The sequence below is a fragment of the Schistocerca piceifrons genome, chromosome 1, assembly GCF_021461385.2.
Source record: "Schistocerca piceifrons isolate TAMUIC-IGC-003096 chromosome 1, iqSchPice1.1, whole genome shotgun sequence".
NCBI classification, from domain to species: domain Eukaryota; kingdom Metazoa; phylum Arthropoda; class Insecta; order Orthoptera; family Acrididae; genus Schistocerca; species Schistocerca piceifrons.
Genome location: NC_060138.1, coordinates 1,014,735,943 through 1,014,763,087, shown reverse-complemented (window position 1 = coordinate 1,014,763,087; position 27,145 = coordinate 1,014,735,943). Strand labels below are relative to the sequence as shown.

The 27,145-nt window shown below is 42.7% G+C and overlaps 1 protein-coding gene and 1 non-coding gene across 12 annotated transcripts in view; one reads left to right on the top strand and one right to left on the bottom strand.

The window, feature by feature from the left end:
- Positions 1–27,145, top strand: part of LOC124804602 (serine-rich adhesin for platelets) — a 416,342-nt gene that overhangs the window by 105,554 nt on the left and 283,643 nt on the right. For 6 of the 11 annotated variants that reach the window (XM_047265086.1, XM_047265563.1, XM_047265324.1 and 3 more), the window contains exons 3-4: positions 19,612–19,723; positions 23,177–23,383. In XM_047265086.1, the coding sequence (XP_047121042.1) occupies positions 19,652–19,723; positions 23,177–23,383 (279 nt within the window). In that variant the 5' untranslated portion in view covers positions 19,612–19,651. The remainder of the gene's footprint in view (positions 1–19,611; positions 19,724–23,176; positions 23,384–27,145) is intronic. The other 5 variants (XM_047265247.1, XM_047265481.1, XM_047265167.1 and 2 more) reach the window with 1 other exon arrangement.
- Positions 2,908–2,982, bottom strand: Trnal-caa. Its single transcript has one exon. It is a non-coding gene; the product is annotated as a tRNA-Leu (tRNA).

Below are 27,145 nucleotides of genomic sequence, written 5' to 3'. Positions count from 1 at the left end.
ATGTTCGAGCTTAGTCCATTCTCATAACGTCAAACGAAATGCCTTCATACATAGTGCAGTGTCACATGTACGCAGGGTGAATCACCTAAAACTTGCACCTCAAATATTGAGGAAATGACAGGTGCTATTGACGTGCGGTTTTCACAGAACGGATTGATAGACAGGGGCTCGTATTTTTAATCAATACTTTGCAAGTGTAGTTTTCGTGAAAACATATACTTTTTTAAATGGAACAATGCCTATTGACATTAACAAATTAAAAGTAGGTTAAATTAGAATGTCAGCAGTGTTTGTTGCAGGATTCTTGTGCTAGTCGCTTACGAGATGTAGTACTTTGAAAAGTTCCCACACCGACACATGTACAACACCTGTGGTAGCACACATTAAGGAATAATGCAAGTGCGGACACTAGTTACGTGGATTCTGACCAACGAGACATTCGACTGCCATAGGTTGTGTTCAAAATGACCACCGGCAGCGGCAGCACACGGTTCCACGCTTCCGGTTTGGTACGGAGCGACTGCTGCACACGTGCTAGCATTTCAGCGGAGATGTCCGAACAGGCTGCAGTAATACGTCGTTGCGTATCATTGAGTGCACTTGGATGTCCTTGCAGACAGCGTCTTTCAGCTTTCCCTACAGAAAAAAGTCTGAGGCCGTCAAATCCGGGGATAGGAACGGCCAAGGTACACGTCCTCTGCGTCCAATCCAGCAATCTACAGACCATTTGTGAAGACAGACCGCAATACTTCGTGCACTGTGAGATGGACAGCCATCGTGTTGGTGCCACAGGTTCCGCCTAGTCTTCAGAGGAACGTCTTCTAGCATTAGTGGAAGGTGGTCTGTTGGGAGTCTGCGATACTTGTGCGTATTCAGTGTCTCTTCTATGAAAAACGGAACTATGAGCTGATGGTTCACTGTCCCACACCACGTATTTACATCCCATAGACGCTGACGTTCCACCTGACGAAGCTAACTATGATTGTCAACAGACCAAAAGTGGATATTTTGGCGGTTTACCTGGCCATGATTGGTAACAGTGGCCTCATCACTAAACAAGATACGTGATACATTTGAAGTATCATGTCTTAATGCCCATGTACAGAAGTTAACAGTCTTATAATCATATCCATGCAGCTCTCAATGTACCAACTGCAATAACTGCAAGAACATTACAGGGTGTTTATAAACGAATATCGGGGTTTTAACACTTTATAATATTTGTTATATTAAACTTACTGTTATAAATGGTATGCCAAATGAAAGAGCAACTCAAACAGTTTTACCAAGAACCTTATAAATGTTCAATGCGAGCACCATTCGTCACACGGCACGCATCAAGTCCATAGCCGAGTTCTTCCCAAACGTTGATAAGTGTGTCTTCAGTGATTGTAGCAACAGCTGCTTCAATCCGGTTTCTTAATTCAGGCAGGTCTACTGGTAGCGGAGGCACGTACACACGATTCTTGATGAAGCCCCAAAGGAAAAAATCGCATGGCATTAGGTCGGGTGAACGTGGAGGCCATGCAAAGCAAGCCGTGTCATTGGGTCCCTTGCGGCCTATCCAGCACTTGGGTACAGTGAATTTCAACCAATCGCGTAATTCGCTATGCCAGTGCTCACACTGAACATTTATAAGGTTCTTGGTAAAACTTTTTGAGTTGCTCTTTCATTTGACATATCATTTATAACTATAATAAATATTATAAAGCGTTAAACCCCCGATATTCATTTATAAACACCCTGTACTTTCTCCATCTTCTGTCGACACTTGTTGCCTTGTGTTAGGTTGTTAGGTGTTGCGCTATCGCTTTCACGTAGCTGGTTGAGGGGGTTGATAAATAATTGCTGAGATTGTTGACGTATATTGGGATATCTTGCAGCATGCGCCGTACAAGAACGAATTGCATTCTTCCTTCACTCTCCATACGCCATGAGCATGTCCGCTTTTTCTCACTGGTAAATCCCATCGTCCACTCACGACTTACTGCTTGGAGACTATCACGCTCCAACTGACTAGGAAGCTGCAAGACACCCAAGGAACACACAAACACACCGTAAGCAAACATAAAAATGTTGTAGCTATCAACGAAACACTCTCAGTGGCACAAATAGGTGTCGGTGTAGAAACTTTTCAAAATACGACAATCTCGTAAACGACTCGCACTAGAATCCGACAACAAATACCATTGACATTCTATCTAGCCCTACCTTTAGTTTGTTACTGTCAATAGACTTTGTTCCATTAACAAAGGGCATGTTTGCACAAAAACTACACTTTCCAAGTACTTTTTCAATCTGTTTATTTGCTAACAGTACGAGCCCCTGACAACCATTATAACACATTCCGTTTCCGCAATATGTGTGGTACAAGTTTTAAGTGAGTCACCCTGTATATTCTCAATACTGCTGCTCAGACATAGACTCCAGAAAGGCCAGTCCATTTCAAGAATGTTATTGTCAACAAACCATTCCCTCATAGATGCTTATTTATGACAGGACGCGTTGTCAGGCTGATAAACACATTCATGCTCTCCAAAATGTTCCTCTACTATAGACAGTATACAATGTTCTATAATGTGTTCATATCCTTCCGCTCTTAGTGGTTTCTTAAGCACCACAAGAGGACTAGACCTTAACCACGAGGAACATCCTCTATACTGTAACACTAGCTCGTTCATTTTCACTGTTGGCACTACACTTGACGGCAGGTAACTTTCTCCAGGAATCCGCCAAACTCAAACCCTTCCATCGGACTGCCACAGGGTATAGCGCGATCTGTTATTCCAATTCACTCGTTCCGGTCATCGGCATTCTTTTCACCCCACGAGTGATTCTTTCCGCTGATGTCACACGAATTTATACAACCATCCTCCGCAATGAAACTTCCTGGCAGATTAAAACTGTGTGCCGGACCGAGACTCGAACTCGGGACCTTTGCCTTTTGCGGGCAAGTGCTCTACCAACTGAGCTACCCAAGCACGACTCACGACCCGTCCTCACAGCTTTAATTCCGCCAGTACCGCGTCTGCCAGGAAGTTTCATATCAGCGCACACTCCGCTGCAGAGTGAAAAAAAAGAAAATTTCATTCTGGAAACATCCCCCAGGCTGTGGCTAAGCCATGTCTCCGCAATATCCTTTCTTACAGAAGTGCTAGTTCTGCAAAGGTATGCAGGAGAGCTTCTGCGAAGTTTGGAAGGTAGGAGACGCGGTACTGGCGGAATTAAAGCTGTGAGGACGGGTCGTGAGTCGTGCTTGGGTAGCTCAGTTGGTAGAGCACTTGCCCGCGAAAGGCAAAGGTCTCGAGTTCGAGTCTCGGTCCGGCACACAGTTTTAATCTGCCAGGAAGTTTCATATCAGAGCACACTCCGCTGCAGAGGGAAAATTTCATCCTTCGCAATGCTCGACGGTTCCTCTAGGTCAATACCTCAGTTCTGCATGGTTTCGGGTTATCTGCGGCTGTCCTTCTCGTTTCCATCACACAATCACAATAGTCGCCTTGTGTAGCTTCTGAAAGATTGAAATTTCCGTGACGGATCTGTTACGCAGGTGACACCAAATGATAAGTTCACGTTCGAAGTCACTGAGATCTCGCCGTTCTGCTGTTAAAGCTTCTCTGCTGACAACAAAATATACTGGCGGGTCGGTCTCTCGTGATATCTAGTGGCCAAATCTGTATTACACTGGGGTGCCCGGAAACTTGTGATCAGATAATGTAGCCTCTCCTCATCGTACAAATGGGCAACTTTCAGAGGTAGGCCAAACTTTCATTGTGGACTACTTACAATTTTGCTGATAACAGCGAAACTTTTCCCCTATGTTACGTGTAGAAAAGTAAGGCTTTTCAGTTATGTGACGTTTGTGTGCCAGTCGTTGCTGAACCTGGAGGTTTCCACTGTGTTCGCGGATTAAGGTTCGATGCGTTTGGCCACGATGTCTTCTCCTATGCCATATTCTTCATATTAGAGTAGCAAACTCACCCATCTTCCGCAGTTATTTGTTGGATATATTCCAATTCATGTTTACGCTTCCCTCTAGCACCATCGCAGTTATTTCCTGAAGTCATAACACAGTCCTGTCATCCTGTTCTTTCTTCTTGTTAGTGTATTTCTTTCCTCGCCGACTCCACAAAGAATCTTCATACTTATTATCTAATCAGTCCAATGAGTTTTCTACATTCTTCTGTAGCACCATATCTTTTCTTTGTTGGTTTTCCAGCAGAGGATGCTTCGCTTTCATATAATTCTTTGTTTTAGACTCACTCTCTCAGACACTTCTTACTCAAATTAAGGTCTACGTTTAATACTAGTGGACTTCTGTAGTGCTGAGTACCACACTTGCCTGTGCTACTCTACGTTTTACATTCGTCTTACTCCACCAGTCATGTGTTATCTTGCTTCCAGTGTGGCAAAATTCCTTAACTTCGTCAACTGCGTGGTCCCCAACTTTGATGTTAGGTTTATCGATTTCATTTAAGCTACTCTCCATTAGTGTCGTATTTCTTTGTTTTACTCTCAGTGTAAATTCTGTGGTCATTAGACTGTTCATTTCATGCAAGAAGTTCTGTAATTGTGTTTCACTTCCACTCAGGATAGCAATGTGTTCAGCGAATCGTATCATTGATATCCTTTCACACTCAATTCTATTCCCTTTTCTGAACCTTTATTTTATTTCCGTCGTTGCTTCTTCGATGTACAAGTTAAAGAGTAGGGTAGAAAGTCTGCAACCTTGCGTTATATCTTTTTTTAATCGTAGCACTTCTCTCTAGTTTTCCATTCTTATTGATCCCTTTTGTTGTTTGTACAGATTGTGTAGGGGCAGTCAACTGAAAACGAGAACATGAGAAAAATGTAAATAAACTGTTTATTTTTCCAAAAGTAGTCGCCATAACTATTGGTACATTTATCCTCTTGCGAGGCAAGACGTTCAAACCGTTCACGGAAAAATTGTTGCAGTTGCCTACGAAACCATGATTGTACCCAGGCGTGCGCTTTGAAGCAAATCGTAAGCCACGAATGTCTTTCTTCGTGGATCCAAAAATACACTAAAGAGCCGAACAAACTAGAACACCTGACTAATATCATGTAGGGCCCCCCGCGAGCATGCAGAAGTGCCGCAAGACGACGTGGCATGGCCTCGACTAATGTCTCAAATAGTGCTAGAGGGAACTGACACCATGAATCCTGCAGGGCTATCCATAAATCCGTAAGAGAACGAGGGTTGGGGATCTCTTCTGAACAGCGCGTTGCAAGGCAGCCCATATATGCTCAATAATGTTCATTTCTGGAGAGTTTGGTGCCCAGCAGAAGTGTTTAAACTCGAGAGTGTTCCTGAAGCCACTTTGTAGCAATTCTTGGCACGTGGTGTGTCGCATTGTCCTGCTGCAATTGCCCAAGTCCGTCGGAATACACTATGGACATGAATGGATGCCGGTGATCAGACAGGATCTTACGTACGTTTCACCTGTCATAGAGTCCTATCTAGACGTATCAGGGGTGCCATACCACTCCAGCTGCACACGCCCCACACCATTACACAGCCTCCACCAGCTTGAACAGTCCCCTGCTGACATTCAGGGTCCATGGATTCAGGAGGTTTTCTCCATACCCATACACATCCATCCGCTCGATACAATTTTAAACGAGACTCGTCCGACCAGGCAACGTGTTGCCAGTCATTAACAGTCCAGTGTCGGTATTGACGGGCCCAGGCGAGGCGTAAAGCTTTGTGTCGTGGAGTCATCAAGGGTACACGAGTGGGCCTTCGGCTCCGAAAGCCCGTATGATGTTTCGTTGAATGGTTCGCGGGCTGACACTTGTTGATGGCCCAGCATTTAAATCTGCAGCAATTTGCGAAAGGGTTGCACTTCTATCACGTTGAACGATTTTCTCCAATCGTCGTTGGTCCCATTCTCGCAGGATCTTTTTCCGGCCGCAGCGATGTCGGAGAGATTTGATGTTTTATCGGATTCCTGATATTCACTGTACACACGTGAAATGGTCGTGCGAGAAAATTCCCACTTCATCGCTACCTCGGAGATGCTGCGTACCATCTTGATAGCCTGCCATTGCAGCAGCAGTAACCGATGTAACTAGTGCGCCAGACACTTGTCTTATATATGCGTTGCCGGCCGCAGCCCGTATTCTGCCTGTTTACATACCTCTGTATTTAAATATGCATGCCTATACCAGTTTCTTTGGCGCTTTAGTGTATGAAATTCGCATGGGGAGACATCGAGACTGTATGGAAGATTTGTAAAGGCTTCCTAGCGAAACTTCTACGGGCCCACTTCTTGCACGGTTGTTTAGACGACACTGCAGAACTTAAGCTGGGCCCACATGTTGCCAAGACTGTTTGAATTACGCTGCAGAAGTTTCGCTGGGTAGCCTTTAACATCCTCCGTACCATCCTGGTCTCTCCTCATGGGGCCGGCCGAGGTGGCCGAGCCGTTCTAGGCGCTACAGTTTGGAACCACGCAGCTGCTACGGTCGCATGTTCGAATCCTGCCTCGGGCATGGATATGTGTGATGTCCTTAGGTTAGTTAGGTTTAAGTAGTTCTACGTTCTAGGGGACTGATGACCTCAGACGTTAAGTCCCATAGTGCTCAGAGCCATTTTCTCCTCAAGGGAGTTCCATATTTTTGGTGCCCCAAAGAAAGACATTCACGGCGGTTGATTTGCTCTGAATGGAGAGCTGCACCCCTGGTTACGTCATGGTTCCGTAGGCAGTTGCAAACAGTTTTCCATGGAGGCATTGAACTTCCTGTGGGATAAGTATATTAATATTACCTCTGAAATAATGAACAGTATACTTACTTTTTTCCGTCTGTCTTGTTTTGATTTGACTGTCCCTTATATGTTACACGTCCTTCCCTATCGCCTATATCTATTTTGCTGTGAAATTCCAACATCTTGCACCAATTTGCCGCACGGGAGTAGCCGAGAGGTCTGAGGCGCTGCAGTCATGGACTGTGTACCTGGTCTCGGCGGTGGTTCGAGTCCTCCCTCGGGCATGGGTGTGTGTATTTGTCCTTAGGATAATTTAGGTTAAGTAGTGTGTAAGCTTCGGGACTGATGACCTTAGCAGTTAAGTACCATAAGATTTCACACACTTTTTTTTCTTACACCACTTTACTTTGTCGAACGCTTTTTCTATGTCTGCAAATTCTATGAGAGTGCTATGGTATTTTAAAAGTTTTGCCACCTTCATTGAGCGCAATGCTTGAACTGCCCCTCTGGTGCCCTTACGTTTTCTAAATCCAATTTCATCGTCATATAACAGAACGTTCATTTTCTTTTCCATTCTTTTGTGCACTATTCTTGTAAAGTATTCGGATACATGAGCTGTTAAGTTGGTTATACCATAGTTTACGCATTTATCTCCTTTTTGTATGCCCAAGAGTTTACGGATAAAATACTTCCGAAAGTCGGATGGTATATCTCCAGTCTCATAGACTCGCGGATAGCTTTGCTCATATGTCTTCTGTAGACTGCTGGGTGGCGGTTGGCAGTGGGGGATGGGGGGTGGTGGGTGGGGGGAGTACATGGAGGAGCTGCGGTTTCTGTAGACGTTGCAGAGGCTTTGCCGCCGCCACCCGCTCTGCTTGCCTTATGAGTGTTGGGCTCTGGGTGTCGTCGCATAGGCAGTCGCACACAGCCAGAGGCGGCGCGCCGCTGCTGTAGGGAACACCCAGTCGTAAATAACCCGTCCGGCGCGGCTATTTCGGCAGCGCAGCCACCGTCCGGGCTGCGGGACCGTCGCGATCCTTGTCTCCGCACAGAGGAGCTGCTGCTGAGCCCAAAACCGTAATGCCTCCGCGATTAACAGCCAGCGCCGAGTTCAAAAGCTCATATGAAAAATAGTGTGGCTGGGTTGACGTTACACACGCTATGATGGAGTAAGTGACACGATTTCTAGCAACAGTCCCAGGGAGAAATAACGAAATCGATTTAGTTTGGTCCCATAAGACTACAGCCATCTTTTGTCATAAACGTTCAGTAAATTTACCCAACCGCATTTCGGCAGAAGCTTTTTTTTGAAGATTCCCCATTCAGGTTCCCTGAGCATCTGCGATACCATTTCGTATGGGTCGTACTGAAATATTACGATCCTGACAGTGTGTTTCTAAATTATTTCGATGTGTGCTCTGCTGCCTGCAAGGTAAGGACTCTGAACGCTAGAGCAGAACTCTACAATTGGTTACCCTAGCGTCACGCGTACACCTTCCATCACAGATACGGTTTTAAAGGAGAGAAAGTTGTTCAAATCTTCAACTTCTCCAGAGAAGCAAGCCATACGTACGAAATAAAGTAACCACCCACTAGCGCGATAGGGAATCAAGAGATGTGCGCACTGGGCTAATATTCGAGAGAAGTGGGGATAAAATCTTCGTCCGACAATCCTAAAGGAGATTCGATACAATTTCTTTAAACCATTTCACGGATCTGGTGGTCAAAGAAACTGTCGCCGCTTGTATTTGCGTGGAAATGGCTGGAGAGATGGCGCAACGTTCCTCAGAATCACATAATGTGAGTTTGGCTCTCATTTAGGATTGTCGGACGGGGATTTTAACCTCACTTCTCTCAGATATTAGCCCAGTGCGCATGTCTCTTGATTCCCTATCGCGCTAATGGGTGGTTATTTTATTTCGTACGTATGGCTAGCTTCTCTGGAGAAGCTGAAGTTTTGAATAATTTTCTCTCCTTTAAAACACAATGTCCTATGGAATGAGGAAATGCGAATCAATATCCCTCTGTCAGATGGGGGATGTTAAGTTCGGATTCTCTCTGGTGCTGTTCGGAAAACGTAGGCGATGTGTCTGTACCTCGTTTCACTTGCATCCCTTCTACATCTTTGTCATCAAAAAACAAACACGGCACCACGTTCTTCACGTCCCCAACACACTGGCATACAAGAAACAACGCACATGCACGAGCCAACTTCACACTTTAATTTAAATATATGGATATGAATAAAGAAAACTTTTCGATTAAGCACCTGAAGTCTGGGAGCAATGGCGTGCACCTTCGTCGAGATAATTTCCGGCTTCCTGCAATAAGACCGAGGCAGACTTCCTTACTTACCCTTGTCTAAGTTAATTCTTGGTTCGTTTCTAGTGACAGCTATGACGACGAAACGCTAAACTGTAACCTTACTTCGAATGCGACACGTAAAAGAATTGTGCACCTGGTTTAAGTAGTCAAGCCGGCCGGGGTGGCCGAGCGGTTCGAATACTGCCTCGGGCATGGATGTGTGTGATGTCCTTAGGTTAGTTAGGTTTAAGTAGTTCTAAGTTCTAGGGGACTGATGACCTCAGATGTTGAGTCCCATAGTGCACAGAGCCATTTAAGTAATCAAACATCAGTATGGATGCCAAAATCAGACAACAATAACAGATAGGACCTTATTCGCTACGCATGAAACGTTATTTACGATTTACGTACACTCTCACTATCTGTCCACTGCACAGACTCTCAGATAGACGATACATAAATTAGAAATGCTGTTACTTGAGTCGCATAAAACGCAATGCCTTGTTGTAGTTCCTGTTAGATTTTACAATAACTGCATTGTGCATTAGCCACTGTTCTTGATCACACTTATCTCCACTTTCACGAAGGTTATGAGGCAAAACATGGAGTAATTTCGAAATAATAGGTATATTGATCATGTCAGTGAATGACAGTACACTCTCACCTCATAGAGGAAAATCGCACCCAAATAACACTGAAACTGATCTCAACGTACTTAGAGACAGAATCTCTTACCAAAAGCTCACAACCGAGGAGAATTTCCAAACACAAAAAGCAGTAATACAAGACAAGAACGAATTGAACAAATACACAACTCTCTGCAGAAAAACGCTATTTACGATACTTAATGAATTATACAAAGTCACTTCCTCAAAGAAACCCTAGCATTCGGATACTTCCTTTTATCCAGAAACACCTTATTCTCAGCCCTGCTCCTCTACCTCCTACACCGAGCGAGGTGGCGCAGTGGTTAGCACACTGGACTCACATTCGGGAGGACGACGGTTCAATCCCGCGTCCAGCCCTCCTGATTTAGGTCCTCCTTGATTTCCCTAAATCGTTCCAGGCTAATGCCGGGATGGTTCCTTTGAAAGGGCACGGCCGACTTCCTTCGCCGTCTTTCCCTAATCCGATGAGACCGATGACCTCACTGTTTGATCTTCTCCCCCAAAACAACCCTCTCCCTCCTCTCTCTCTTTCGCTCTCTCTCTCAAACACACACACACACACACACACACACACACACACACACACAGGCACACACACACGAATCAGATAAGTTCTCCCTTATTTCCTCTACCACAAAAAATCACATTCAACATTCAAAAATTAGAGCCACAAGTCATTGAACAAATGAGCAGCGACCATAACATTGCATCTCTCGAAGAGACTGTTCACATAAACCATTCCTAAATATCATATTCGTATAAGAAAATTTGTGAAGTTTGGTGAGGCTCATGTGAAAAATAATTATAATGGACAACCAAGGCAATAAAGATCTACAGTACTTCGTATAACAAAAGAACACAACCAGTACTACCGTTACTCTTGTAGGAAAAGTTCAAAAGCAATTTCTATTTGAACAAAGAAACAAATTCTTCTATTTACTTTACAAATGACATGCTGTCAAACCATGAACATTCCTTTAATCAACCCAGCCCCTGCATTTACATTTTCGCAATTAATGTACTTTGAGATGCATAAATAAACTCTTAAAAGTGCACATGTTATAGTTGTTAGGCCTAAAACAGAAAACTAACCAACAGAAAACCAACCACGAACTTCGTATAATATTTTTACAGACATAAAACCCACTGAAGATGATACGTGTGTGTCTAAACATGTTTGATGAGTGGTTCAAATGGCTCTAAGAACTGTGGGACTTAACATCTGAGGTCATCAGTCCCCCTAGACTTAGAACTACTTAAACCTAACTAACCTAAGCACAACACACACCTCCATGCCCGAGGCAGGATTCGAACCTGCGACCATAGCAGCAGCGCGATTCCGGACTGAAGCGCCTAGAACCGCTCGGCCACTCCGGCCGGCAAACATGTTTGAGTAATGAAATAAACTGTGTTTGGCAGAAGGTTGAATTTTAAAAACCCAAACTCCTGTCGCTCGGTTACGATGCTGTTGTCTGATGGTTGGTGTCGTCGCTGAATAATTGTAAGGAATCCAGAATAACGAAGAAAATACACTGTCTGACAAAAAAGTGAAGCATGCAGAAGACACTGTCGGACATCAGTGGAAATTTACATACGTTCACACCATCGGCAAGAATGTAGATCATTTCGGTTTAAATTCTCTGTGATAGGTAGAACGGTCACCACAATTCGTTAGTGTTGTTACCAGCCCTGGTGTCTCCATTTGACCAGATGGTCTAATTGTGCAGTATCCCTATTTGTGGGGAATTCGTATGTGGCAGTCGCCCGAAGTTGAAGTGAATTCGTGAGTGGCACGCACACACATTGTCAAGGTTTCGGTCGACCACGTCTGATCATAGCAAGGGAACATCGCTGCATTGTACACCGAGCACATAGTAACCAATCCATAACTGTATCTGCCATCTGAGAACAAGCAGAGTTCTGTGTCTGCCTGTACCATTGATCGGAACAATCAGCAACAGCGGCACTAGGGAATTAACGTCCTACGCGTAGGTTACCGTTAACACCACAGCAGAAACGGCTGCGTTTGTAGTGGTACCGTGATATGGAAGCATGGACTGCTGATAAATGGCGTCGCATTGTGTTCAGCGACGAATCGCGGTTCTGCACTACCCCGGATTACCATCGTCGAAGAGTGTGTCGGCAGCCGTAGGACAGGTCCCATTTTTCCAATGGAGGCGCAGCGCTGTTACTCCTGACATCGTGGTACGGGCTACGATTTCACCTCACAGGTGGTAGGGATTGAGGGAAATCTGACGGCACAACGGTACGTCACTGACATCCTGGATCCTCATGTCTTACTTCTCAAGTATTGTGGTGCCATTTTTCATCAAGGCAATGCTCGTCCACACATCACACAGGTCTCCACGAAGTGCCTGCGTGATGCTGAACACTCCAGTGTCCAGCAAGATCCCCGTATCTGTCCCCGAGCGCGGACGACAGCTCCGTCCCGGTGCCAGAATCCTGGATAACAAGGACCAGTTACAACAGTTGTGGGCCAACTGCTTCGGAAGAGAATACAACAGCTTTATGAAGCCCTTTCCAGCCGAGTCAATCCATGCAACCAAGCTGCAAGGAGTGCAACGTCGCAGTGATAAATGGGCCCACTGCAAGCTCATTGTAAATTTGATTCGATTTTGTAATCATTGAAATTACATCACAAACACTCTCAACCAGAAAGGTTTCATTTAGTTTAGCGAATGGAAGGTTGTCACAAAGGTGGAGAATTGTAGAGGCACGTACATTTTATTTATTTATTTACTTATTTTTTCTTTGAGTTGTCAGTCTTCTGACTGGTTTGATGCGGCCCGCCATGAATTCCTCTCCTGTGCCTACCTCTTCATCTCAGAGTAGCAAATGCAACATACGTCCTCAATTATTTGCTGAATATATTCCAATTTCTGTCTTCCCCTACAGTTTTTATCCCCTACAGCTCCCTCTAGTACCACGGAAATTATTCCCTGATGTCTTAACAGAAGTCCTATCATCCTGTCCCTTCTTCTTTTCAGTATTTTTCATATATTCCTTTCCTCGCCGATTCTTCACAGAACCTCCTCACACCTTTCCTTACCAGTCCACCTAATTTTTAAAATTCTTCTGGAGCATCACGTCTCAAATGCTTATATTCTCTTCTTTTCCGATTTTCCCGTAGTCCATATTTCACTACCATACAATTCCGTGCTCCAAACGTACATTCTCAGAAATTTCTTCCTCAAATTAAGGCCTATGTTTGATACTAGTAGATTTCTCTTGGCCACGAATGCACTTTTTGCCATTGATAGTCTGCTTTTGATGTCCATCTTGCTCCACCAGTCCTCGGTTATTTTGCTGCCTAGGTAGCAGAATTTCTTAACTTCATCACCTTCGTGATCACCAATCCTGATGTTAAGTTCCTCGCTGTTCTCATTTCTGCTACTTGTCATTACTCTCAGCCGGCCGCGGTGGCCGAGCGCTTCTAGGCGCTTCAGTCCGGAACCACGCGACTTCTACGGTCGCAGGTTCGAATCCTGCCTCGGGCATGGATGTGTGTGTTGTCCTTAGGTTAGTTAGGTTTAAGTAGTTCTAAGGGACTGATGGCCTCAATGTTAAGTCCCATAGTGATCAGAGCCACTTGAACCATTTGAATTTGTCATCACTTTCGTCTTTCTTTGATTTACTCTCAATCTATATGCTGTACTCATTATAATGTTCATTTCATACAGCAGATCCTGTAATTCTTCTTTACTTTCACAGAGGATAGCAATGTCATCAGCGAATCTTATCATTTATATTCTTTCGCCTTGAATTTCGATTCCACTCTTGAACGTTTTATTTCCATCATTGCTTCTTCGATATATGGATTAAACAATAGGGGTGAAACACTACATCCGTGTCTAACACCCCTTTTAATTAGAGCATAATGTTCTTGGTCTTCCAGTCTTATCGTTCCTCTTGCCTCTTATACATATTGTGTATTATCCGTCTTTCCCTATAGCTTACCCCTACCTTTCTCAGAATTTCGAACATCTTTCACTATTTTACATTGTCGAACGCTTTTCCAAGGTTGACAGATCCTATGACTGTGTCTTGATTTTGCTTTAGTCTTGCTTCCATTATCAAAGCAACGTCAGAACTGCCTCTCTGGTGCCTTTATCTTTCTTAAAGCCAAATTGATCGTCGTTTAAAACATCCACAATTTTCTTTTCCATTCTTCTGTTTATTATTCTTGTCAACAACTTGGTCAACAACTTGGATGCATGAACTGTTAAGCTGATTGTGTGACAATTCTCGCACTTATCATCTCTTGCAGTCTTCGGAATTGTGTGGATGATGTTTTCCTGAAAATCAGATAGTATATCGCCAGACTCGTACATTCTACACACCAACGTGAATAGTCTTTTCTTGCCATTTACCCCAATGGTTTTAGAAATTCAGATTGAATGTTATCTATTCCTTCTGCCTTATTCGATTTTAAGTCTTCTACAGCTCTTTTAAATTCTAACTCTAATACTGGATCCCCTACCTCTTCTATATCGACTCCTGTTTCTTCTTCTATCACTTCAAACAATCTTACTCCTCACAGAGGCCTTCAATGTACTCTTTCCACCAATCTGCTCTCTCCTCTGCGTTTAACAGTGGAATTCCCATTGTACTCTTAATGTTACCAACCTTACTTATAATTTCACCGTTGGTTGTTTTGACTTTTCTATATGCTGAGGTAGTCCGTCCGACAGTCATTTTTTAGTCGATTTTTTCCTATTTTTCCTGCAACCACTTCGCCTTAGCTCCCCTGCACTTCCTATTTATTTCATTCTTAAGTGACTTGTATTTCTGTATTCCTGAATTTCCCGGAATATTTTTGTACTTCCTTCATTCATCGATCAACTGAAGCATTTCTTCTTTTACCCATGGTTTCTTCGCAGTTAACTTCTTTGTACCCATGTTTTTCTTTCCTATTTCTGTGATCGCCATTTTTAGAGATGTCCATTCCTCCTCAACTGAACTGTCCACTGAGCCACTGCTGTATCTATAGCCCTAGAGAACTTCAAGCTTATCTCTTCATTCCTGTACGTAACAAAATGTTAAACCCTTTCGCAAGAAAGGATATTAGTTTGGAGGTACTTTTTTCAGTGAAACGTTCACAGACAGAAATAACACTAATCACATTCAGTACTTTGGAATGGATGGCTCTAAGCACTATGGGACATAACAGCTGACGTCATCAGTCCCCTAAACTTAGAACTACTTAAACCTAACTAACCTAAGGACATCACACACATCCATGCCCGAGGCAGGATTCGAACCTGCGACCGCAGCAGCCGCGTGGTTCCGAACTGACGTGCCTAGAACCGCTCGGCTACCGCGGCCGGCTTCAGTACTGCAAAGTAAACATAAGTCGCAGAACGACATTTGAACAGCGGAAGACATAGAACCGGCGACTACTTCTGTCACTGAAAGAAGTGTGAGTAAAATATAGAACATCAAAGCAAGCAAAGAAGCCACTCAGCACAGGGGAAGTCGGAAACGAGCGCTACGGGATGTGAGCTGCACGAGAATAGATAACATGAAGCAGCACGAAAGGACGTATTGGAGGAAAAACGAACGGTTCATTCTACAGTTAAGCAGGTAGAAATACCTTCATAACGGTCAACCAGAACCATCGTGTCGAAAAGGGCACAAAATGTGCTTGACTTGTATAGTGGGACCTTGCATCAGTTTTGGCAGATTTTCTCAAATTTCCTATTACAGGCAACAGTGACGGGCCGTTCCTGTTCTTGAAAGCACTCTAACTGGGTGTTATGTTGGTACTTTGGTTCACAACCTATGGGAATACAGGCGGTTACAACATGTTTTTAGCGTATTTTCCAGCATTATAATGTAAAGTGACAGCAAAATGTTATTCAAACTTTTTTCACGTAGAACGGTCGTGACTACAGGGGTAATATTATTCAAAAGCCTCAGAACGACTAACGAATTTTGCACACAGCAGTGTCACTACCGGTAAAATCTCCGAATGTCAACTCGGACCCAGTTCTTTCTATACCGAGCTTGCAAATGCAGCATCGCTGCTGTTGACTAGCATTTATGGCGTACGCTGTTAACAGGAAAGGAGCTCTAGATACTCGAATGGCCCACTCAGTATCTATCTATCCCATCTCTGTAGCCCAAGTCGCTAGTGCGGAGGCGTTCGTCCACAGGTATAGCCCGTCAGAAACCCAACTGTGGGGGAAAGTTTCATTATTGGTATGCACTCTGTTGGCCGCTTCCGTAACTGTGTGATCAGCGCGGCTGACTTCGATGTAGGGGGCGGGGGTATGATTCCCGGCCGCATTGGAAATTTTACCCGCTCGTGGACTGGGTGATGTGTTCATCATTATTGACACGCAAGTCGCCGAAATGGCGTCAGATACAATGACTTGCACTAGGTGGCCGAATAATCCTAGATGGTATCTTCCGCCCAGTAATTCCATACGATCATTTCATTTTTTGCCCCCTATTGTGCCTTAATATTCAGTGTTAAGTCTCAGAACGCTTCGCTGTGTATCTCAGAGTGAAAGAGTGTGACACTGCTACGGGCAGCAATGAAAATGAAACTGCGTTTATGCGGCAGCGTCCTCTGGCTGGACTTTAAGAGAGTTATCAAATTTTACATCTTTTAATTATGCGTCCTTATAGCCATCAAGATAAGAAACACTGAATATTTCGGTCATGTTTTGAGATATAACGAAAGGTACTCCCATCTCGAGGTGCTGCACGTTGAAAGCTACATATTAATGGTGAACTGAACTCTGTCCGAACAGGCCTCGGAAGGCCCAACGGTACCGACCGACCGCTGTGTCATCCTCTGCCCATAGGCGTCTTGGATGCTGAAGTAGAGGACCATTTGGTCAGCACGGCGCTCTCCCGACCGTTGTCACTTTTCGTGACCAAAGCCGCTACCTCTCAGTAAAGCAGGTCCTGAATTGGCCTCGCAACGGCGGAGCGCACCCCGCTTGCTGACAGCGCTCGGCAGATCCGTGTACGGTCACCTATCCAAGTGCTAGCCACGCCTGACACCGCATTACTTCGATAATCTGACGAGAACTGGTATATCACTGTGGCAAGGCCGTTGGCAATGGTGAACTTGTTGTAAGAAAAATACCCTCATTAGTCAACGTAAAATATTTGATGAAAGACGTCTCTTTTGACATAATCTTTCAATAATGATTATATTTCCACTGATATTGTCATTTTGTATAAAACTGAAATATTCATGTTCAATTGATAAATTACAAAATCTGGTACTTAGCTAGTTTTATGTTGGCTTCGGTGTCTTCTTCGGGCTATGACTGCTGGGACAAGCTTTGCAAGCTACAAATTTCAGTTTTGAATATCGTACATAGTAAGGGTTGCCATAATTTCCTGTCTTCTCGATTTTTTAAGGTTTATAAGCAAACTGCTTCACAATGACAAACCAACTTTCACAGAAATACAACTCCCTGCGACCGCACAAACACGTCTCTCTCTTACAACAGTCCAAACATGTCTCTTCGTTGCCTCTGACTCTTTTAAGAGGCACTCTTACAACGACTCTTCTCGCCAAATGCGAGGTAGAAAGACAGAGATACAACAACTGTAAGTAAAGAGTCCTAGTATTTATACAGCTGTCGGTGAAAGTATTTACATTTTCATTACAAAACTCGGTCGCACCATTATTGTAAATAACTGTGCAAAATTAATGTATGTACTTTTTTGTTAATTAACTACAAAACTGTTCATTCATGTCAAATGAAAGCAATAGTTTACAAGGTATACCGTTCACTTAGAAACCGATTTAGGCAATGTTATTATTTTTTAGAAATTAAGTGATCGATACTCGGTAGGATTCCTAATATCTATTAGCCTTGATCACATCACACTCTGCATGTCTTTTCAAGGCAGCAGAGGATAAAAACCGATTTGGCACCTCGATAGGCAACACGCAGTACTTTTGAAAAAGCGCAAAAAGCAGAACTACATTTGAGGGATTTAAGAATTTGCCTACATTTGTGAAATAATTGTTTTTTCGCCGTTGCAGGTTAAAGTCATCGTAGAAGGTTTCTCTAACTACTCGAAATAAAAAAATGTTCAAATGTGTGTGAAATCTTATGGGACTTAACTGCTAAGGTCATCAGTCCCAAAGCTTACACACTACTTTACCTAAATTATCCTAAGGACAAACACACACACCCATGCCCGAGGGAGGACTCGAACCTCCGCCGGGACCAGCCGCACAGTCCATGACTGCAGCGCCTTAGACCGCTCGGCTCTACTCGAAATAGAACAAGTACAAAAACTGAAAGATGTAAACTGAAACCTGATGATCTATTTTCATTTCCTTACCAACTGAATGCGATTTTAGATCATACAACTGTCTTCCATCATCTATCAACACGCAGTCAAATTTAACATGTCTCTATAAAAATGAATGCTACACCTCAGTTCGACCCGACTTCTTTGAAAATATGAAATTGACATACACACTCATATATATATATATATATATATATATATAAATTCTACGGACATTTAGATAGACTCCCTGAAACAAGACTCACCAAGAAAATTCTAGAACACATCAAGACACTTAAAGTCTCGACACCCTGGATGGAAGGAGTCCGAAAAGACCTACAAGCAATTGGCACCACAAACACCACAGACAGAAGCACCTTCCGAAAACACATAGACAATTGGGAAGTAAAGTCAGAAGCGCTAAAACAGCGGACCAAACAAGAATGGTCTGAGGAGAGAAAAGAGGCCCTCTCCAAGAGAATGAAGGAGTACTGGAAGGACAAGAAGAACAAGCCTTCAAAGTCATAAGCTTAACGATTTCCTTTTAGGGAAAATTCGCCAACAATAATATATATATATATATATATATATATATATATATATATATATATATGTGTGTGTGTGTGTGTGTGTGTGTGTGTGTGTGTAAGTGTGTGTTTGTTGGTTGGATGATTTCGGTGAGGGGACCAAACAGCAAGGTCATCGGTCCCATCGGATTAGGGAAAGATGGCGAAGGAAGTCGGACGTACCCTGTCAAAGAAACCTTCCCGTCATTTGCCTGAAGCGATGTATGGAAATCGCGGGAAACCTAAATCAGGATGGGCGGACGCGGGTTTGAACCGTCGAGACAGTCCAAAAAAGAAAATGCTAATAATTTTCTCGCTTGTCACTTTTAATTTCTACCAGCACTGTTTAAGTAAGCAGAGTAGCCCCTAACAAATATTTGCATATTGTGTCATAAAATATAGTTAATGCTGTACCGAATTCTTTTATCAATTTGGATGCGTTTTAGTAGTAGATCAAATGAACAATACCTCCTTCTGAATTCCAAATTGTTAGTCAGATCACGAAAAACTCGTTTGTCAATGTTTATATGTATGAATGCTGATCAGTGACGTTAGTGTTCTGTATCAGGGTCTACTGACCAGGTGTGTTGCGTAATACCGACCCCAATAAATCGCTAGAGTGATTTTCAACAACAAAAAGACCTTGAGAATGCAGAGAAAGGTATTTTAGGAGCGAACCAGGAACTTCAATTTTTTCGGCCTTCGTCCTTTCACGAGGAGTAGATGACTGGATTATAGGCAACACGTATTGCAGACACATGCAGCACAGTGCCCACGTTCTGCTGTCACTCAGGGGCACAACCAAAGCAAAAGGACAGCTAGCGTCACGAAACATTTTGTCTCTAACAAAAGTTGTTACCTATGCCGTGCTCCATAACCCCTAGGCGTTTTTCGAGAAGGTATTTCGCATGTATATGATTTCAGTTTGAGTGTTGTCACTTTTGGATGTCAGATTCTTAACTCAGTGTGCATTATCTTAAATCTTATTATGACATACTTATGAATTTAAAATTCGCTTCAAAAGAGAATTAATGCACGACTATTTGTGTTACAGCAGGTTCCTGAACGAGAGAAAACCAGAAAGCAGTGACAAAATGGAAGTAACTCCCACAGGAAACGTCGTCTCTCAGGAACATTCCTCCAGCATGGAAGCTTCCTCTTCGGAGGTAAGATATCAAACGAGAGGTGGGAGTGCACTGATAAATATTTAGGAGTACCTCCTACCCGAGGAATGAGCGGCAGGTAAACATAGAAGTGGACGCTAAGGTTGAGAGATTTCTCAAGTGCAAAAAAATAGTTCTCTGCACACTTGTTCCCGTTCATGCAGCAGTCTCATTCATGGGCGATTGCGCACACGTAGAGATATCTTAACAGAAAATTTAGTATTCGCAGCATTTGCAGAGATGTGTTGTACCTGTCTACTCGGAATTAACATCTTGCTTATCACTTTTAAATAAAACATTATTTAATCTGAAGTTAAAATAAACTGATATCTTCAGAATCTGAGTTATGCACATACTCAGCAAGCCACTGTACAGCGTAGAGCTGTTGATAATCTGAAGTTCAGAATAGAAAAGTGGAATAAGTTGAAGTGAGGATTCCCAAAAGACTGGAAGTACATATTTCTTCAAATAACAACCATCAGCTTTCATTACCTGAATATGCTGCTCGTATGTTATAGGGAAAATATGGGTTTGAGGCACGTTAGTGGTCTTCCTATGTACTGTTCGTCCTGGTTTCATTCTGTTCTACGACAGCCATTATACGCCTCCAAAAGCATGCCAGAAGAGACGAGAAACAACTCAGTTCATGCTCCATGTGATTGACCGCGGTTCTATCACTTTCATTGATAACAATAGGGTGTAAAACACAAAGTCTATATTTTTACTTCAACTCTTACTCTGTAGCGGTGTGTTTGCGTATGTTCACAACCCAACAGATTAAAACTATGCACTAACAGAGATTCGAAACCACTCCTTTGGCTTCCATGTACACTAAGCGCCTCACAGCCCACTTCATTGACCCAAAATGGCCATTCTTCTGAAAGTTTCTGCAGCCTGTAGATCCTGTGTTGCGGCTACCACGCGGAAGAGACGTCATAAGTTTTATAACCGTACGATTAAATCCTTTCTATACAATGATTTGTGTTATGACATGAAAATGTAATTTTCTTTTAAAAAGCATGTCTGTTACCCAACAGATACTATGCACTAAAGACATGTGAAAGGGACTTCCGGTGGGGTAAAGTACGGCTAGTCAGCCGAATCCGTAGACTTGCATTTGAAGTGTTAGTAGTTGCTAGCCTGTGATAAAGCATTTATAACAAATTCCTAACTTCTGATTGACGTCGTTAGCTTTCAAATGCGAGCGCGCAAACTAACGTGAGAAATACTTTTCAAGGGAGTCATTGCAAAAGCTATCGGTCCAAAAATCTGCAGTCATTTTCTCTGGAAAAGGCTGAATATATATATTCTTAAACGTCCTTAATACGTTTTTAAGTAGTACGTTCAAACATTTGGAAGAATCTAATTTAAGCATCGTGTTGTAATGGTATACTAAATTTATGTTGGAATTATCGTCTATGAATCACTACATGTTGCCCATCGTAGTGCGGTGGTGTAATGGTTAGCATTTCTGCCTAGCAAGCAAGAAGATCCGGGTTCGAGTCCCAGCCGCAGCACAAGTTTTAATTCATTTCGTCTGCTTCTATCACTATATTAAATGATCATACAATGACGGCTTGCGTGACCGGTTGTCTCAGTTGCTGGTGAATTTTCCAGGTTATATGGTCACTGTCCTGACGTTAGGACCACAGCTGCTTTGGATACCTTCACGGTTGCACCTGGTTCCTCAGCGTATTGCCACCTGACGAGTCAGAGGTCAGACAGCGACACGATTACTATGGAAAGGGGAGAAGGTAGAAGTTTACACGTGATCGGCAGAGGTAATCCTTGTGAAAGATAAAACCGTCAAACTGTCGTCTGTCAAAGGTAAAACTTATGTATCGATTGTCCATATATCAGGAAGTGCTCTCCGACATTTGATCCGTCAATAGGCAAGAGTCAGCGGAACCAGGTGCACATCTGAATATGTCGAACGCAGTTCTGGTCGTAACGTCAGGAACGATAAAAGTTTCATGGGACACGACCACACAGCCCGGAAAATTCACGAGCTACTACATTGAATATAAACGCTTGTGGCTATTTTTAACTTCAAACTGAGAAGAGCTTTAATCCAATAAATTGTACAAACAATATTTTAACGCTTCTAAAAACGGTCACCACGTACAAAAACGGTATGAATTAGGAATGGCTGTCGTTCATTGACCAAGTCAGAAGTTCCTACAAGATATTCAGGAGAATTTATTACTCTCTCATTTGCACATTACCTGCATCTCCTAACGTCGCCATATCTATCTGTTGTTTCAAGTACTGCAAACGACAGTCACGCAGTTCCTTGTAATGAAGGAATTCCTTCCTCTGCTCATTCTTTAGGTCAGTTTACATTTCTATCATTTGCTTTAAACAATGGGAGAATCTCTCAAAATTACCTTATTCGCATTTACTATTTACTAAGTACCTCGTGTGCATATAGTGACCAGATTCCCTTAAGGTCACGGGATACTTTCTCGGCTCCATATTTTGTGAAAATCGGCACCTATTTATATCATGCACTATTTCTTTTGTATATGTTTTACAGTTCATAAAAGTTAACTCAGAATACTTTCTAAACAATTTGAAAGTACTTTGAACAATTTAGGACCTATTGATGTTTATGGAAAGCAATAGTTAAAGAGTGACTATCTAAGATGCTTCTTCAAAGTCAAAGTATGGAAGTGAAACGATAAATAGTTTAGACAAGAAGAGAATAGAAGCTTTCGAAATGTGATGCTACAGAAGAATGCCGAAGATTACATGGGATGTCACATAACTAACGAGGAGGTATTGAATAGAATTAGGAAGAAGAGAAATTTGTGGCAAACCTTGACTAGAAGAAGGGATCGGTTGGTAGGACATGTTCTGAGGCATCAAGGGATCACCAATTTAGTACTGGAGGGCAGTGTGGAGGGTAAAAATCGTAGACGGAGGCCAAGAGATGAATACAGTAAGCAGATTCAGAAGGATGTAGGTTGCAGTAAGTACTGGAAGATGAAGAAGCTTGCACAGGATAGAATAGCATGGAGAGCTCATCAAACCAGTCTCTAGACTGAAGACCACAACAACAACAACAACCGTGAGGCAATGGTTTGTTTACACCATCGTTCGTAAAATAGCCTTGCCTGCCGAGAGTCCCGACGTGAACCCATCGGAATTCCTTCTGGGTGAGTTAGAACGTCTACTTCGATCAGGGCCCAGCGTCCAACATCACTGAATTATCTGGTTTAGGCTCTTGAGGAAGAATGGGGTGCCATTTCCGCACAGACGTTCAGACACCTCATTGAAAGTGTCCCCAACAGAGTTCAGACCGTGATAAAGGCTGTCCGCTAATAGATGTCCGCATACTTTTGATCAGATATTGTAGATATTACTGCTCGATCAGAAGCACAACATCTGGCAAAATGAGACCCTCACGCTTAAAATGCCTGTATGATAGGCTGACGTCAGCACGTTTCGTTCCAGGAGCGCCGCGAGGTGGGCGGCCGGCAGATCCTGGAGAAGAAGAGCAGCGTGGAGCAGAGCGAGAGCTCGCACGTGGTGGAGGCGAGCAGCTCCACGCGCCGCCTCGAGAGCTCCAGCGTCATCCAGTCGTCCGTGTCCAGCGTCTCCTCCTCCGTGTCCTCCCAGAAGGTGGTCTCCTCCTCCTCCGTGGGCATCGAGTCCAGCCAGGTAAAGAGGATCGAATTCTGAGCGGCGCGCCGGAAGAGGCGCGCTGCGCTGCCGAGACCACCGACCCCTGCCGCAGCTCACTTCTGTTTCCTCCACCTCACCGTGCTCAGGTGTCAACTAGCTGTAGCGATTTCGTCTTGTTTAAAATTTTCTCATATTTTTCATTCTCTTTGCACAGGCTTCACACTCATCAAGTATATGCTCCGATCGTAACGCACACAACTACCACCCTCTCTTCTATTTTTTTGCGAATGTAGAGAGCCAAATATGGCCACTGGGAAAAATATCGTTGTCTCGGAATTGGATGTACTCATTATAAAACGACATTTTGGCATGAATATGTGACTCAGATGTACGAAACAGATTGAGAAATGACAATACCGCCATATTTCCTAATCCAGTATTGGTAGGAATAAACGAAAACCTTAACCAATGGCGTAGACCACTCTTGTAATGCTGACTTTCAATGCTTTTTCGTGATGTGCTTGACATTAACATCACTATTGCGACTCTTTCGAGTAACGTCATAATTGAGCAAACTCTTGAACACTGCACACAATGGCTTTTTTGAATTTTTTTGTTTCTGTTGTATGAATCGTGTTGAGTTGCTTTTTTTGAGTTCCCATACCCAAAGACATCTTTTTAAAAGACATGAACCTTGTGATGTACCACTGTGTGAGATTTTTGTGATTGTTTTTGTCCGATTATTAATCTAACAATAATCGATTTGTAGAGAAAAGAGTTGCAACTTGTACTCATTAGTTTATTGCACAGAACTGGAGCTCTGCAACGGGTGTCTTTTTTTTTACGAGTGTAATATGTTGGTTGAACATCACACCCGTGTTCATTTCCCTTGCGTCTTATCGTGTTGACTCGTGTTTCGTGAAATACTTTAGGGTTATACAGACCTTCATGTGTGGTAAATCATATTTTTTTTTCGTGCTAATTCTATACTTCTCTGAAATCTTTCTTGTTTTAGTGTAAGAAATAAATGTCAAAATGGTGATTAAATGATGTTATTGGACTGTTATTTTAAGAAATGTCACCTGTATGCAAAAAAGACGAAACTGCACATTTCATTTCATTTATGAGCACGTTCCCATAAAAATGCAAAACAGCTCAAGCACATGATTGTAATTAAGTGTAAACACGTGGCTGAAAGACGAATAAAGTTTTGTGTCAAAGTGTAAAACATAACTTCATTTTACTTGCAGAACGTAGCTTCATAATGTTTTGGAAGTAACGACAACGAAATCTTGGCAAAGTTCAGTCATTTATTTAAAAGAAAGTCTTATTTTTGCAAGAGAAAAATTATGAACACAATTCTGATTTTTTGTGCTAAAAAGTGTTGAATTAATACCATTCGTCTGTAAACCTGGACGATTGTGTATTGCAAGAAGCCAAGATTTCGAATCGAAAGCTTTGGTACATTTGTTATTCAGACCCAGTTCTGGGACTCACAGTCGCAACTCTCTTCTCTAAGAGCTTTTATCCTAACTTTCTTTCTTTCCGTTGCTTTCAGACACAAAACAGAATGAGCTTACTCACTAAAATCTTAAGTAGACCTTTCACGCTTACCAAAACTCTTTTGTTATATCTTCCGAAACATTTTGAAGCTCCCCTTTGACCCAACACACATATCCTCTTTCTTTGAAAGTCAGACAGAATGATTGGCGCACACCACACATTTATGTGAATGTAACATCCTGTACATTAACCTGATTATCACACTATGTAGAATGATCTGGCATCAAACATAGTAATAATGAATAATACTTATACGATACAGTGCAGGCAGTGTTGCAGTCGTATGGGGCATAAACCTCCAAATGGTTTTACATTTTGAAACCGTCTTCAGACTTTTAATTACAAGCACGTGCTCAAAGTAACTTACTGTAAGCGCGTCGCTTCTTTAGACAAACTTCAATAGAAGAGGATTATTCTCAGCAACGAAGGTATGACCCTTAAGCATCTACTGATAGAGGAGGTTGCTGTCAGAGAGTAAGTAGTCAGAGCTGTGTCTTTCCGCGGCAGTAATCAAGCGACGTCGTGTTTTTTGTGTGGTCATACGAGAACAAGAAATTGGTTTGCTGAACAGCAAGAAGATCCACTGAATGCTCCAGGCAAAGGGGACACTATCAGTATGCGACAGCTTCACGATTTCCTAGTCAGGTTGGGTAAATGATAATTTATACAATGGAATGAATAATTTTCTACATTATCCTCATTGGCAAAACTCATCCTTTTGGAGTAACCAACAAAAAATATGTTTTAAAAACGAAATGCTGTATTGTTATGAAATTAATTTTATAATTCTTTAAGAAAGGAACGCTGCGATTTAACATTTTTCTGTACGTTCAACGAAATATTTCTTAAAAATGCGAAATATGATGAAAATAAAGAAATAATCTAGAGCAGAGTTTCGATTTAGCTTCAAGTTGGGAAACAGGGACGATGAAGATGTTGCACAGCCGATTAACTAAGACTTTGTGGATACAAAAGAAACTAGATTAAATAAAACAGAAAAGAAGCCTCGTGTCGACAATTCGTTAAGTGAAATCAAAAACAAATTTTGGGCATATATTTCGACATAGCAGATTCGAGATAAATGTCTTCGAAAGAAAAATGATGAGTAAGAAGTCCTCCAGTGTGTGTGGGGCGGGGGGCGGGGGGGGGCGGGAGGGGAGAGTGGAGGAGGGGAGGGGGGGGGCCGGGGGGTGGGGGGGGAGGGGAATATAAAATAATAATATTCAATATTCTCGAGCCAAAAAAATCTAAATTACCTAGAAATGAAAGAACAATTTAAAATAGGGAAGAATTATTGCCATAACAAGACATGCTCTTTATAAGAAAAAGAAGTATATGATAGTGATACTGATGTCTAATTACGATTGATTACATTTAGCCACTTTTAGAAGATAAGTACGGTTTAGTAACGTTGATGGTGTCAAAATAGCATGGGGCAGCCTGTAGAACACTCACAAGAGCACGCAGGAACGTAAAGTGAATAAACTCGAGCCACTTCCAAAGAGCAAAATACACATACTCTCACCAAAACAACGATACGGTGATCAATGAAATTTCCCACACTTATATTACTAAATGAGTATCCGGTCCCAATCTAACGGCGTACATAGGCAACAAAAACCGATTTTCAATATTTCGTGTGATTATTGGCCGAATTTTAAAAAATTTAAATTCTGTCATAATCTGCTCGTTAAGAGGCATAATCAGTTTTACACCGAAAGCTTAACACGACAAGACAAGTATTACAGGCATAGGAACTGTTTTTTGTCTTGAGACAGAGTAACTGACGGTGCGCATGCTCGCATTCGGGAGGACGACGGTTCAATCCCGCGTCCGGCCATCCTGATTTAGGTTTTCCGTGATTTCCCTAAATCGGTCCAGGCAAATGCCGGGATGGTTCCTTTCAAAGGGCACGGCCGATTTCCTTCCCCGTCCTTCCCTAATCCGATGAGACCGATGACCCCGCTGTCTGGTCTCCTTCCTCGAAACAACCAACCAACCAACCAACGGTGCGCATGTAACTGTCTTTATTTATCCACTATTCGAGAATTAGCGACTTCCAAGAACCCTACAAGTAATTTCAAACCTTTACGAAAGTTTGTATAGCTCACGTCCCGTACAAAATGATAAAAGGAAAAAGTTTATCACTTACTATATTTTTGCTCTTTACACAGTAAGACTTCAGTATCAAGTCTGAGGTTTTAATTCATTACTTCTTTACTACTATCTCTACTC